The sequence below is a fragment of the Rhizophagus irregularis genome, chromosome 15, assembly GCF_026210795.1.
Source record: "Rhizophagus irregularis chromosome 15, complete sequence".
Taxonomy (NCBI): Eukaryota; Fungi; Glomeromycota; class Glomeromycetes; order Glomerales; family Glomeraceae; genus Rhizophagus; species Rhizophagus irregularis.
The window spans coordinates 4,573,608-4,589,609 of record NC_089443.1 but is presented as its reverse complement, the minus strand read 5'-3'; the positions used below and the strand labels follow the sequence as shown (position 1 = coordinate 4,589,609).

Here is a 16,002-nt window from a genome sequence, read left to right as displayed (position 1 = left end):
CTTTCAAGTGCTTACAATAATCCAGAAATATTTGCGCATCAGTGATTGACCATTTTCAAAATTATGGATTCAACGAAAATTGATCATCAAATTTAGTTTTCGGGTATAAATTAAACCCGACAATCAAGTTCTAGTATTTTCTGTATACAAACTATTGTTACAATGACAATTTCCTTGGCACTTGTTTACTGTACCTTTCATGTGATGCAAATAAACATTATTGTAATAATGGCAATAAGAATTTCTTAATATTTCAAAGAAACTTCTAAGCATTTTTATTAAAGATTATATGATGTTCAAAGTCGTTATATTTTAGATGGGCTGAGAAAATATTTCCGATATATCCGATACGAAACCCTGTACAAGTAATCTGTACAAGTAATACTTGTACATGTACTCATGTAGTTCATTGATCGACAAAGTGATTTATATACAGTATATTGTAAATGAGTTTACTATTATGTTTCATGATTTATAATAAATAAAGATGTTAATTAAAAATTCCGTTAATGAAATAGGCAAATAATGTGATTTCACTTTTTACTTTTTTTTATTTTTTATTTTTATTTTTTTTGTTTGTTTCTTCTTTGGATGCAACTCCTGCAGCCTTACATTACTAAAAGGGGAAAAAAAATAATGTTAGGCATCATTAATATCCCCATTGATAATAATTTTTTTAATAACAAACTAGTTATTTTAATGACCATATAACAATTGTTACGGGAAGGTAACACGGCTTGCTTGGCATAATAAGATTTTGTTGATCGCACTAATTAATCAGTGTTACCCAGCTACAATAAAAAGGAAATATTTTAATGAATGTATAAATTATATAAAGTGGAGGAAATTATTGTTCAACTAATAAAGAAGTTTTTTTTCTTTCTTTTTTTTTCTTTTTCCTTTTCTTTTTAATCAAATTATAATTAAATTTACCTTTTTATTAATTTAAAATGAAGATTTTATCAACGATTAATTTCATCATCCTAATAGGATTAATATGTTTAACGCAAACGTTATCACACAAATGTCTTGAATTCAAAAAACCATTATACAAATATAAAACTCAAGTTGTTGATTGTCCATTGGTGACAGCTAATGATAAAAGACAAACACAGACATCACCAGATAATATGTTTGTCGTAGATTTTGATTGTTCAATTAATAATGCAACATTATGTGATAAAGTTAAGGATGTATTTATTACTGCAGGAAAATTTATAACAGCAACATTAGACTTAAAATCTGCCGTGAGTGTAAAAGCACAGTTTGTAGATTTTTGTGCAAGTTTTAATGATTGTGACACGAATGCAATAATATTAGGAGCAGCAGGCCCGGCAAGAATGATCCCATTTCTAAATGATACAGAGGGTAAAGTTAGATTATATCCACAAGCATTATATAAACAAATGAATTTACCAGATCATCCGCAATTTGGACCAAATGAAATTGAAGCAATTTTTAATGCAAATATGAGTTATTGGTTTGAAGGTGATCCATTACCTATGGGATTCAGACAAGCTGACATGTTATATGTCGTTCTTCATGAACTTATTCATGGATTAGGTTTTATAAATTCATGGAATGATTATTTTAATTTACAAGCATTACATCCTTATATTGATAAAATTATGGAAGTCGATACAGGAACACCAGGAACACCGGGAGCACCGGGAGCACCAGCAGGAACACCAGGAGCACCGGGAACACCAGCAGGAACACCAGGAGCACCGGGAACACCAGCAGGAGCTCCAGGAACTCCAGGGATTCCAGGAGTACCAGGAACATCACCAGGTACCCCACCAGGATCACCAGGATCACCAGTACCTTCAAACGTTATAGTCCAATTCTTAGAATTTAAATTTGATAGAAATTTAGTGTTATTGAAGAGTGGACAATCACTTTCATCAATAACTGATCAATTAAATACTTTTAAATTCGATTTAAATTTACCTAATGATTTAATAATTAACTCATTCATAAAATCACCACAATTTCAAATAGCCAAGAATATGTACACACTTGGTACTACACATGGTGAAATTGGGTTTTTACTTACACCTGATGTTCAACCTAATACTACATTAACTGCGGATCAAATTCGAGATAATGTTTTGATTGTGGAGACCAGTTTGAATCCTTTTGTATCTAGTTCAAGTATTGGACACGTAGATTTTGATACTTATATAAATAGTAGTGATTTTTTAATGTTATTTACGTATCCTCACGGAAAAACTCTTGCTGAAATGATGGATAGATCAAATAGTACTAATACATATGGTCCCATCGGTCCTAAATTAAGAACTCTCTTGGGAATTTTAGGGTAAATTTTTTAATATCTTATTTTAAACTTTTAAAAGATAATACATTCTCTTATTTATTATTATTATTATTATTTTTAGGTATGAAGTTAAAAGTAGTTACACTTCACCGATTATATTTAATGCATCAAATACTGCAACGATTAATTCGACTGATACTTCTAATAATAATGAAAATAATAATGATAAAAAGAACAATTCTTCTTTTGTTAGTTTCAATTTAGTATTAACTTTTATTTGTATATTATTAGTTAATTATTTTATATATTAAGGTGAAAGATGGTATTCTTTAACATGCATGTAATTATAAATAATGCACCATAATGTTTCATATTGATCTGGTTTACTGTAAAATTATTTAATCAACACGTCGTGTGACGTATTATCAATTTATTTTATGTCTGCACATTATTTTATTGTCAATTGAAGTAAAACTCTATCACAGAGGTATATAACGCCATTTTAAAAGATACATATTATTTTTACAATTAGCTCTACGCATTTTTTTTTTTCGGGGCCAGCGCTGCGTTCAATCATGCATTATCTAAAAGGGAAAGATCTGCATAACCGTTTTGTGCAAACTTTAGCAAAAAAGCCGATAGTAATACGTAACATACAATATGTGCGTTATGTTTCAAGATAGTATTTCAAACAATCAAACATAAAACTATTGTATGTCGCAATCATGCACAATCAACTATTATGTAAGATAATTTTTGTATTGACACATGTGATATGTCAAGATGACGCATTGCGTTAAAATATATTATACAATTTGGTACTTTAAAAAAGACATTTTTAATAAATTTGCGCTATATTTTCAACATGGTGAACTTTATAATCTTCAAAGATTTCAGAAAAGAAGGTTTATTGTAAAATATTTTAGGATTTTTCTACGATGATATAAAATAAATAAATAATTCGTGCATGGTTTCAATTTTTCTTTTGCTTTTATATAATAAAAAGAATTTCATCATATAATTTGGCCTTCTTATTCACAGGATATATTTTTAAGGTAAGTAATAATAAAATCCTATAATTTAAAATCTGAGAAGGTGTGAAAAACTATTTGTGACTTTCTTGACTCTTTATTAATAATATTAATTATTATTTATTATTAGAATCACTTTAATTAAAGCTTGGAGTGTTATACTTATTTACTAGTTTATTGAAAATTCTTGCGCATTATTTAGATTTTATTGCCATTTTCAAAAATATTGGCAATCTATCATTGTACGACGAACACGACAACCATGAAATTTGAAAAAAAATTGTTACTTATACCGAACATTGAATACACTGAACACAAACGGATACGTACGAGCAAATACAAGTACTGTACATGTGAATGATCATGCTGATTTATTTGACCATATTGGTTTATTTGCGTATTTATTTACGTAAATAGATAGTTTTATTTGAGCATGATCTGCCATTTTTTTATATTGTGTGTTCGGTGTGTTCAATTTTATAAAATGATTAATTTATTTGAGGATGACGCGAATTTTATTCCATTTTAATTTTATTAATTATTAAAAAATTTAGAAATTAAATAATTGGTCTCACTATCATAAATATCGTAATACTACACGTTAAAATTGCATTAATGTGGCACGTGAAGGATTTAGAAATAATGATTATTATGCGCACTCTGAACTTCTGATACAAATTTGACTACAACAAGCTCCAGAATTATTAAGATTACAAGGTGAACCGGAAGGAAGACATTATGCAGTAGTAGTAATAGTTAAAGTTGCAGTTGTGGTTATAGTTTCGGTTGTGGGAGGAGATGTGATGGTAGTTGAAGGGCATTTGGTGGTTGTAGCGGGAACATCTACAGCTATAGTTTTAGTTTGGTCTTTGTCTTAATAAAATAGCATTTGGACTCAGTCATGGCAAAGACTTGGAATTAAATATCAAATATTTTTAAACTTGCATATTCGAACTAAATAAATAATTGATTTGGAAGCAATGAAAATAATATTCGTAGTGATCATGAAACAAACAATACTAATAAAGAATAAAATTGAATTTATAAATTATGAACGATACTTTTAACTTATTTAGCAATAAAAGCAAAACGTAATAGAACAATTAAAAATAACTATGTATATACATGAGAAAAAACAAAATTTTCGTTAAGTTTATAGTAGATAAACAGGTAAAACTGATTATATAGCCAATCATATTTTTGTTTATCTCGTGATCGATCAGCCACGCGCCACGGGAGATTTCGCGTAAGATATACCCCCTGGTCTCCATATATTATTTGTGCCAAAAACTTTGAATCCGTCCAGTTGATATATCTACCTTACTAAACATATCTATTCAGCACAAGTGCAGTCTTGAAAAATATATGTTTAGAAAAATTGGAAAACTAGAAAGTACTCTAAAGAATACATTTGAAATAATAGAAAAAGGAGTAAACCATTTAGAGCATCAGATCTGTTTGATTGTTAGGTGATGAAGAAGATTTGCTTGGATATAATATCTCAGATTTTTTAGAACTCATTCGGCTGGATGGATGGGTAAAAGAACTAGAAAAAGAACGAGAAGAGCAGGACAGCCGGAACAATCAAAATAACATTTTTTAGGGGTAATAACGACATGCATAAAAATTTTCTTATTTTATGTCAGCAGTTTCTAAACGGGATGGGTATTTACGAATTATCTCTTTGAACAAATGGAAATTGATTAAACTATCTGAAAACTAAATTAACAAAATAAAGTGCAAATCTTATTATTATTTTTTTGTGCTCAATATGGTGAAACTTTATTATTTTGTAAAATGTTTTAAGAGAAATAAACGAAATAAAAAGAAATATATGACATGCTTCAAGGAAGAGAGTAACTGGATCCTAGGCCATTAAACGCGAGTCCCTAGGTCATGTTAATTATTTGCTCATATTTATGGAAAAATTCTACAGATAATTTGCTTCTATCACTAATACTGTTAGCCAAAAGTTAACTTGTGTTTTCCTTATTGAAGCACTAGCCCTGTTAAATTCTGGTCAGTTGCATTTTTCAGTCGAGTTTTATTTATTGATTCGTTTGATTTTTTGTGTAACACATGAAATATCCGACCTTTTAATCCATGGATTTTTTTGGTTGAACGCGTTTCACCAACAGAATGGTTTATTTTGCGCCTCCGTAAGGTCCATAAGGAACTTCTTTAAAAGTGAACCATGATTACCTATAAAATTGCTCATAGCATCATGCCGTACCACCCTATGACTCCTATCGTACGGCTCTAAACTACAGTATTACAAAATCCTATCATCTAATATTTAAAGTATTTCATTAAATTCATTTATAATTTTGATTTAAAATTAATTTTTTTAATCATAAAAACTTTTCAATCTCGTATCCTATCCTATATTAACTTGAATGTCAAATATAACTACGAGCTTACTAAAAGTAAGAGCCTATTCTTTAACTAATGTTACGATCCGGATGGATTCGTCATCCGTTTAATCCGGTAAATAAATGGATGATCCGGATGACCATCCGAATGAATTTCAATATAAAATCCGGATGACCGATCCGTAAATAACGGATGATCCGGATAACTATCCGAATGGATCCGTTACTATAAAACAATACTAATCAAACGGATGAATCCGGATTTATATTGAAAAATAGCAGATGTGAATCATTCGTATCTTCATCCGGATCCAATCCGGAATCGGATAAATACGCGGATTGGCGGATTGGCGGATCAACGGATCGCAAAACTATCTCTAACTCGCACGTAAAATTATACCACATTCATCACCGCTCCACAACCACCATATCACGCGTCGCATCATCATACCGTCACCACAAGTTGAGAGATTAGGGTAAAATATAACATAAGGGAGGAAACCAGGAAAAGAACTGGGTAAGGGTTAGGAATTTACGTAAGGGAAAATGTTGGGAAATAATTAGGGGGGATCAGCGTAAGGAGGGAGTCAGGGTCTCAGCACGAAATCATTTTTATAGTAAACTTATATATAAAAGTTAGTATATGAAAATTTGCAATGACTATCATTTACGAAATTTTTATTAGTGATAAAAAAGTTTTAAAATTCACATTTGGCTAAGGAAAATTACGATGCAGTATAATTCGATAATGGAACTAACCGATTAATTAACCAGTCATTATCCTGGTACGAACAGGTTATTATTTTTAGATCTTTCTCTCTTTTTTTTTATTTAACTTTTATAAAATATTTGTTTCTAGCTATAAAAAAAAATTAACTGTGTAGTACGATCGTCTCAACACACGTTTTTTTTTATTTATATTTTGAACATCAGCATGCATCTCATGCAATGTAAATTAGAGTTATTTTGCTGTTTTCGATACCTTTAGACTTTTATAGACTAAGGTATAAATAAATTATTATTATTGGAACGTATATCGACTATACCGCGTAACTTTTTCGTCTACTCAGAATGGTCTCAAAACTTATTAAATTTAGTTAAAAATAAAATAGGTACCAATTGAATATTTCACCAATTTTTAAATCAATTTATCCTCGTGTCTGTTTAAATTTTCAAAACATCAAATCAAGTTAAGCGACAACAACTACATAAATTTCGTTCGTTCTTTTAAAAAGTCGTTATTGAAAATCACTTGAGAAAGAACCAGACAAACTTCGAAGCTCTTAAAAATGAACTTGTATCTCCCGAAATAATTTACTATTCAAATGATCAAGTGAGTAACACATAAAGAAATCCAATCGCATGAAATAATTTTGAATGCTGAAAATCGCATTTGACGATCCTTGATTTCGATTCATGATAACATGCATCTAGATACATTTATTTTACCATAAAAATTCTTAAATATAATTAGAAACTAAGACTAAATAAGATTTTGATAAATTTATTTTTTGATTTCAGTCATACTAGTAAAAAAATTACAGTGTGACATAATTTTTATGAAATTATTACTGAAGATCATGGGCGTAGATGTTTGGAACACAAAAAAGATTAATGCTCCCAAATACTCGCCATATGAGCGACGGGAGTTTATGTAGTAGTCAATTATTATTATTTTGTGCAAAAAATTTCGACATATAAAAGTGAAGGAAATTTTTCTTACTCCTTTTTTTTAAAAAATCCTTTAGAATATATATGGAAACTTACAGCAATTATAATATACTACGCATTGAATTCCATATATTATTATTATTACGAATTTTTTTTTAAAAATATACAAAAATTTATCGCGATATATTTCTAATTCAGGCCAAAATGGAAGTAATACCGAATGTTCTAATAGTTGTTCTATGGAAAAACTTTTGGCTATTTGTTAAATGCAGACGATCATCCCTTAACAATACCAATAATTGTTCGTGTATCTAAATTCAAAAGAATATTCCTGGTAATACGTAATACAAAATTAGTGTAAGTATTGTCGTCATACAGTATAACCAAATGTTGATCAGATGATTTTAATCAGTTATTTGGTAAGTATTACCTTAACGTATACTGACAATCGGGATGATCGCTCCGGGAAGACCCTTTTTATTATAAAAATAAATAAATATAAAAGGAAACATTAAACTTATAAAGCTAAATTAAATTTTATATAAAAAGGATATCCCTCGATTTTTTTGAAGCATAAAAATAACCTAATTTACGAATTTGTTTATAAGTTATCTTAAAATGAAAATTTTATCAAAAATTTCTTTCATTTTCCTAATCGGATTAATTTGTTTAACACAATTAACTTTATCACAAAAATGTCTAGAATATTTAAGACCAGTTTATCGATATGAAACTAAAGTTATTGATTGTCCAATGGTATCAACCAATGATAAACGACAATCAATTCCAACGTCGAATGACTTAATGTTTATTATAAATTTTAAATGTTTAACTAATGATAAGATAACGTGTGGTAAAGTTGAAAATGTATTAATTACAGCAGGAAAATTTATAACAGCAACATTAAACCTGAAAACAGCTATAACTGTTGATGCCCAATTTTTAAATTATTGCTTAACATATGGAGATTGTGATCAAGAAAAAGTGATATTAGGATCAACAAGGCCAGCAAGGATGATTCCAATTCAAGATACGGATGGTAAAGTAAGATTATATCCACAAGCATTATTGAAACAATTAGAATTACCAGAACATCCACAATATGGTCCAAGTGATATTATAACATCATTCAATTCAGATACGAATTTTTGGTTTGAAGGGGATCCATTATATACATTAAAAGACAATTCTGATATGTTATATGTTGTAGTTCATGAATTGATTCATGGTTTAGGATTTACAACTGCATGGAGGGATTATTTTAATATACAAGCAATAACACCTGTTCCCGGGTATTTTTCAACTGATACTAAAGGACAATTTTTTGAATTTGGATTTGATAAAAATTTAGTATTATTACCGAGCGGAAAATCACTTACATCTATCGCAGACGAATTAAATAAATTTCCGATTAAATTAGATATTACTAATAATGAATTCATTAGTTCATTTTTGAAATCACCACAATTTCCTATAGCAAAAAATTTATATAAAAATGCTGTTACGCATGGTACAATTGGTTTTTTAATTACACCAAATTTACAACCTAATACTCCAATAACTCAAGACGATGTCATTTTATTAGAAACTAGTTTAAATCCTTTTCTACGTGGTTCAAGTCTTGCACATGTTGATGCTCAAACTTATTTTGATAGTAGTGATTTTTTGATGATGTATAGTTACCCAAAAATATCTCTTGGACAAATGATGTTTAATGTAGGCAGCACTAATACTACTGGTCCAATTGGCCCTAAATTAAGGCTTCTTTTGGGAACTTTAGGGTAAGTTCTAAAATCTTTTAAAGTATATAACATTACGGTACGGTAATATTTATTAATTTTTAATTTTTTGACATTTAGTTATGAAGTTAAAAAAGATTATATTCCTCCAGTTAAATTATCTAACTTACAATCTAACAATGAGATCCAGGCTTCCAAAACATCTATTCCTTCTAATACAATTAAACCTCAGCCATCTGCTGATACTAATAATATTGAAAAGAACGATTCTTCTCTCGTTAATTTCAATTTTTTATTATCAATAATTTGTATATTATTATCTTTTACGTATAGTATTTATTCAAAATATTAGACATATTTAATTTGAGAAATAATTGGTAATTAGGTTGTGTATATTTGAGGTTAATATCATATATATTAAGATATTCCTTTGTCTTTATAGTCTTTATAGTAATTTATTGCGTACATTCATTGATATAGGTTATAATGATTTTCTCTTGTAAAATTAGCAATTGATGAATTTATATTCGATGAGTGAATTCATAACGATAACAGATGATTCGAAAATTAATCGTTCATAATATTGATCGTTATAATACCCATTTTAAAATAAAAACCTTTTGTGTTTTGAATCGCTATTGTCCTAAACCAAACCATCTTAATTTATCGATAAAATTGTCATTATTATATTTTGGATTACCGAAATACTGTATTTGTAAATAACTTTCATGTTGCACAAATTCACATTTCATTTTAAAGGTTGCAAAAATTGAACTTCTGTCGAAATATATGTCGAGGCTGACATTATTTTGTTTCTAAACAAATTGGAAGCAAAATAAATAGTAACCAATTTTTTATTAAAAACTTTTTTTTTTTTTCACATTGCCGCTACTATAAAATTCTTTGCAAAGATTATTTTTCTATTTTATCCTCATCCTTCGGAATTAATTATTCTATAGAAGTGAATGCTTTTTTAAATGGAATTTTGATCGCATGGAATTTTGATCGCTAATATTTTGTTGATTTGAATTTCATTGAAATTAGTAGTGATAATAATATTTGGGCACAATTGATAAAAAAATCGCACCCGCCGGGGTGTGACACTGTGATAGGTTACAATATGCCGGATCTAATCACATCTGATATGATGCAGTCAATAAATGTAACGTTTGATTTTACATATAAAGTGCATATATGTGTATGATGTGTATGAATATATATATATATATCCTTCATTTTTTTTAAAGCCATTCATCCTTTTTTAATTTCTTATTTTTTTTTTTTTAAAAAAAAATGATTTTATTAATTTATTTTATCATTATAATAGGGTTATCATGTTTAACACCAATGTCATTATCAGAAAAATGTCTGGATTATTTAAGCCCATTAAATGGTGAAACCAAAATTGTTGATTGTCCAATGGTATCATCTAATGATAAAAGACAAACACAACCAACGTTGGACAATATGTTTGCTGTTGATTTTAGTTGTTTAATCGACGATTCGGTATTATGTGACAAAGTTGAAAAAGTATTTGTTACGGCAGGTAAATTTATAACAGCAACATTAAATTTAAAAGCAGTTGTAAGTGTTGATGCACAATTTTTAAATTTTTGTACGACATATGGATATTGTGACAAGGGAAAAACAACATTAGGATCAGCGGGACCAGCAAGATTACTTCCATATCAAGGTCCTACAGATGATAAAGTAAGATTATATCCACAAGCATTATATAAACAAATGAATTTACCGGAACATCCGCAATTTAAAAAAAATGAAATTTTGGCAATGTTTAATTCAAATGTAAGTTATTGGTTTGAAGGAGATCCGTTACCCATGCCAAAAAGACGAGTCGACATTTTATACGTTGTTGTTCATGAATTGATACACGGATTAGGGTTTTCGACCGCTTGGAATAATAATGTGGGTGAGGCATTAATACCTCTTATCGGACCTTCATTTACCACACCTACATCTACACCCGAAGGATTTCCTGTCGCTGCTAATGGACAATTCTTAGAATCAATATTCGATAAATACATAATTCTATTACCAAGCGGAAAGCCACTTACATCTATAACTGATGAGTTAAATAAATTTCCGATTAATATGGAGATGCAGGAAACTGAATTTATTAACTCATTTATTGCTTCACCGCAATTTCCATTTTCTCAAGAAGTGTATAAAAGTGCCATTACGCAAGGTGCAATGAGTTTTCGATTAACTAAAGATGATGATTTTATATTAGAAACTAGCATAGTTCCTTTTGCTCAAGGTTCAAGTATCGCTCATGCAGATCTTCAAACTTATTTGAGTACTAGTGATTTCTTAATGATGTTTACATATCCTCCAAGATCTACTCTTGGTCAAATGATGTCTAAAGCTGGTAGTGCTAACACCACTGGTCCAATAGGTCCAAAATTAAGACTTCTTTTTGAAATACTGGGGTAAGTAATTTTTTATTAATTTTATTTTATTTCATTAAATTATGATTTTTTTTTTAAGTATGAACATTTTTTTATTTTTTTAGGTATGAAGTCAAAAAAGATTATGTTCCTCCAGTTATATTATCTAGTTACAAAGATGATGGGAACGATTCTTTTTCAATTATTAGTAATATTAGTTTTAATTTAACATTATTTTTAATTTGTATATTATTAACTTTTAATTATAATAGTTATATATAATTAATATGTAAAATAAGATTTATACGTAGAGGGTGCGTGCACGAGTATGCGATAATGACGTGATTTTTTATGTATATCAAAATAAACGTTATTAATCAAATCACTATTTGAAAAATTCTTGTTCATTTGATATTTATTAAAATTATCCAAAAATCGTCTTAAACTGTAACATTTACCTATTTAGTTTTGTTTTCACGCCTGAGATAAAATTTCTTTTAGAGAAAACAGTTTCCATTATTATACTTTATTTGTATATGAATTTGATGAATTCAAGCTTATTATTATATCGAAATCCAATACGTAAATAAAAAGTTTCGTCGCGAAAAAGTATGTATAATTCGGTTTATGATAGGTAAGAACGTCCCTGTCGTCCCCTGCTTAAGGAACCATAATCAGAGGGGACAAAAAACATAATCGGAATCATCGTTAATTTTGGTCCCACAACCATCAGGGCAATAACCGAAAGCACGTACAAATAGTTACATTTGTTTACAGTAGAAAAAAAAAATAAAACTAATTAGAAATCATACAAAAATCAAGGTCGCAAAAAAAAACCCTAAGTTAGTGTTACACTAGAATTAGTACATACTAAATAACTTACTTAACTATATAATCTGAGTATAATTAAATAACCTAATCTAATAACCTTTACTATTAGTTGTAAAAAAATATCGTGTCGGGTGGCGCAGTAAATATTGAACTCTACCACTCCCGGATTTGGACGCTAAATGAGTTAAAATTTTGTCGGGAATGTACCTTCTCACATGTTCCAGAAGATTTAATGATGAAGCTCTTTGATAAAACGGGTGGAGTACCGTGATATGTTCTTGAAATGCCAGGAGACCTGCATAAACATTATCTGATGAGATTAGAAGAGATTGTGGGAAAATCTATAAGACGTATTGAAGACGCTATTTTAAGTATTTCTGACTTTCAACAACTTTTAGTATGCTTCAACAGCTAAGCCAACTTTATTAAAATTAGCAGCTGCATCTTTCACCGATGGTCAGCTAGCTCAAGTTCTGATTTAACCATCCTTCTTATGATAGTTACTATTTTGATAAACACGTCCTTGAATGGGCGTCTGGCTATATTTATGATAAAGTTATGAGTAAACTGGAGCAGAATAAATGGGACTTATTATTACAGAGAATTCGAGACCCTTCTAACGCTAGAAGAATCATGTTCGAGGCATATGTGCTAAACATTTTTAAGCATGGTGGTAATTTTGAAATAAAATGTCTACAAGGAACTGAGGTAAGGTCCCATACAATCATTTTCAATATTGATAAAGAGAAAATTAACCTTTCTTTTTTTTTGGTTTATTATCAGAACAAAGAACAACAACTCACAATTTTGGAATTTAAAGAATACAAATACATGAACAGCAGAAAACCTGTCAAAATATAATGGGAATTATAGAAACATTTTCATCCGTCCGACCGTCAAAAATTTTGGCGCTGTAGATCTAATAGGATTTTCCCAGCGCCTGAAAAAAATGTCACGAAACGGCTGGCATTAAGAAGTTAAGAAATTAACTATGTAACAATTAATGAGTAACAAATAGGATTTCACAGTGATCAAAAATTCGTGTCCCCCAGATACTTATGAAAAATAGAAACAAGGAAGGTGTGACGTATGTGACAAAAAACAGTCACGTGATTTTTCGTAACATTTTTGTAGGGTACACTGGGTAATAGTGACGCTGGATAAACTTTGTATATCTTTATCAAACAAAATGAGCTTGTTAAGTCAGTTGAGAATATGCCAGCCTCCAAAAACGGAAATAAAATCCGACTTTTCTTCATTGTTCCGGATGATATTTATGATGATTATAAATATCAAAATTATGTAACGCTATGTAATGATAAAGATGATTATCAAGATGAAGTTAATGATAAAGATCCGAATGATTTAATGTTTCGGCCAGTCAACGTACGTCCTCTGTTCTGAATTCAGTGGAGCAATGGGTTTTAAAGATTGATTAATCCTTGTAATATATTATATATAAGTTTATATTTATTTGTAATATGACATAATAATAAAGTGTTCTTTTAATCAATCGAAAAACATTATTTATTATTTACATTGTAATATAAATAGCCAAATTTCTTGATCATTTCAAGGTAAGTATTTTCCGTTGTTACATACGAAGTTGAACACTCATTTTCAAGCGCTGGCTGCTGATACATGGCACATATGAGGGTCACACGTTTGATGCTTACTCACTTGAATTTCGATTTAGTCCATCTCGGGTGCAATGCAAGAACTTGGTTAGTAAATCTTTTTTTCAGACAACAGTTTGATTATGATATTTTGTCACGGTTTTGCCAAGGAAAAATTTTTATTAATACCTGCGAAAAATAAATACAAAGGTTCAGGATGTAGCCCATGATACATGATGAAGTTTCTATGCTAAGACCTTTCCAGTAAGGTCGCCCATTGACCTTACCCTTTTTATTTCCCTCAATTCCTCCCCAGCTTGTGTAAATTCCACCAGCTTCTGCGCCTCCTCCAATAACCATATAATATGACCAAGATTTTTTTCCACCATATCTTTCATAATCGCTATATAGGATATTCATCCTTTTTCCTTTTTAAGATATCGTTTAATCATATCATTAACTTTCCTAATTTAATGTTATTCTTCCACACTTCAAATTGCGCCTTGGAATTTATATTGGGCATTTGTTTTATAGTATTGCCTTTTTGATTTCATATTTTCATCCCATTTGACTGACACGCCTCTCAGTATTAGATGGTCTTGCTCAAGACTCGTTACGCATTGCTGTGCTGTTTAGCTACATGGATGGTAATGAGTTCACTAAGCTTTTGTATGCCCTATTATTTTTTATTTGTGAAAGCTGCTGGATGTAGTCGCTTTGACATGGTTGATTAACAATATTTATGTTTACCGTTTTCTATTTTTATTATCTGTTTTAGAATAAGTTAGTTACGAAGAATGAAATTTAAGGATAATTATTAAGTTACAGGGGCCGTAAAAAAATTAACTTTAAGTGCGCAATAGAATGTACCAAATAATAATTAGTGAGAATATGGACAATTACAATTACAAAAACTAAAGAATTACTGAAATCTTTATTATTTTTAAAAAAGGTGAAAATATATGCTTTATTCATAGAATAGTACACTATAAGATTAAGAATAAAACTCAAATCGGAATGCAAACTTGCAAAAAGATAACAAATTGAAAAATAGTAAATACCATCAAGAATTACTCTTAATTATTTTTTTATTCTCAAGAAAATCAGGTACGCTACGTCGCTACGCGTATACTGAATTTGTTGTAGATCCCTTTGACTTTTATAGTTTCTGCAATTTCGGAACATGTCTCTGTAAATGAATAAAATGATAAAATAGGATAAATACATAGATGGTGTTTACTTGATACATTAAGAATTCGTACCCCTTTATTCTATTAATTATTCTGATTATCTTGATAACAAAGAGGCTAACTATCTTCCTGATTTATGTAATGTTGTTGGTTGCACTATGAGTTTCTTTAGGGAAAAGATTAACCAGGAAGCAGAAACAGTTGATATTGTCAACAATCAATTTATAGAATAATTAATGGATTAGAATTGGTTCACAAAAGAGAGTTCGGCCAGATGGACAGTTTATTATAAAAATATACTTGTAATGATGGGCGATTTGAAAGATGTTCATAGTAAATTGCAAGAATTAAGTAGTTACTTTGGCTTTTGGAATACACTTGCTTTTGGTGATTTACCGTTTGTTATTGGCTTTGAACAGGTGGTACAGATTTACAATTTTTATTATCATGTGACTGACTTATCGAATAAACCAAGACGTGTAGAAATTGGTGAACTCCTGAAACTTGATAACCCGTATAACCTTAAAGCACTTCAATATACAATCAATCTTATTCGGATTCTCAAGAACTTTTAAAACCGGGATCAGATGATAAAAACTCCATTACCTAAGTTATATTAGTAGTTCTAACACAACTGGTCCAATAGATCCAAAATTGAGACTTCTTTTTGGGAATTTTGGTAATTTTTTATTAATTTAGTTTTATTCATTAAATTATCTTTTTTTCTCTAATTATTAAGTATGAACATTTTATTAGGTATAAAGTCATAAAAGATTATGTTCCTCCAGTTATATTATTTAGTTATAATGACTCTTCTTCGATTATTAGTAATATTAGTTTTTAATTTAACATTATTTTTAATTTGT

The 16,002-nt window shown here is 29.5% G+C and overlaps 5 protein-coding genes across 5 annotated transcripts; all 5 read left to right on the top strand.

Annotated features, from left to right (window-relative positions):
- Positions 1-910: 910 nt before the first annotated feature.
- On the top strand, positions 911-2,705 carry OCT59_007729 (uncharacterized protein). Its single transcript, XM_025314972.2, has 2 exons — positions 911-2,320; positions 2,400-2,705. The coding sequence occupies exons 1-2, from the start codon at positions 951-953 to the stop codon at positions 2,587-2,589; spliced, it is 1,560 nt and encodes a 519-aa protein (XP_025184052.1). The 5' UTR covers positions 911-950; the 3' UTR covers positions 2,590-2,705.
- Positions 2,706-7,970: 5,265 nt separating this feature from the next.
- On the top strand, positions 7,971-9,443 carry OCT59_007728 (uncharacterized protein; the record flags this gene model as incomplete). Its single annotated transcript, XM_025334108.2, has 2 exons — positions 7,971-9,133; positions 9,212-9,443. 2 exons carry the CDS (start codon positions 7,971-7,973, stop codon positions 9,441-9,443), a joined length of 1,395 nt encoding a protein of 464 aa, XP_025184051.1.
- A 941-nt stretch (positions 9,444-10,384) lies between these two features.
- Positions 10,385-11,781, top strand: OCT59_007727 (uncharacterized protein; the record flags this gene model as incomplete). Its single annotated transcript, XM_025334107.2, has 2 exons — positions 10,385-11,541; positions 11,625-11,781. 2 exons carry the CDS (start codon positions 10,385-10,387, stop codon positions 11,779-11,781), a joined length of 1,314 nt encoding a protein of 437 aa, XP_025184050.2.
- Positions 11,782-12,888: 1,107 nt separating this feature from the next.
- OCT59_007726 (uncharacterized protein) lies at positions 12,889-13,191 on the top strand (the record flags this gene model as incomplete). The annotated part of the gene is made up of 2 exons (XM_066131920.1): positions 12,889-13,038; positions 13,114-13,191. 2 exons carry the CDS (start codon positions 12,889-12,891, stop codon positions 13,189-13,191), a joined length of 228 nt encoding a protein of 75 aa, XP_065998880.1.
- Positions 13,192-15,444: 2,253 nt separating this feature from the next.
- On the top strand, positions 15,445-15,711 carry OCT59_007725 (uncharacterized protein; the record flags this gene model as incomplete). Its single annotated transcript, XM_066131914.1, has 1 exon — positions 15,445-15,711. The coding sequence occupies one exon, from the start codon at positions 15,445-15,447 to the stop codon at positions 15,709-15,711; it is 267 nt and encodes an 88-aa protein (XP_065998879.1).
- Between the last annotated feature and the right edge of the window lie 291 nt (positions 15,712-16,002).

Bases quoted from the DNA above. Each gene is read 5' to 3' on its own strand.
- OCT59_007729 (XM_025314972.2), top strand. From the start codon at position 951: ATGAAGATTTTATCAACGATTAATTTCATCATCCTAATAGGATTAATA. The intron at 2,321-2,399 runs GTAAATTTTTTA...TATTATTTTTAG, and splicing joins ACTCTCTTGGGAATTTTAGG to GTATGAAGTTAAAAGTAGTT.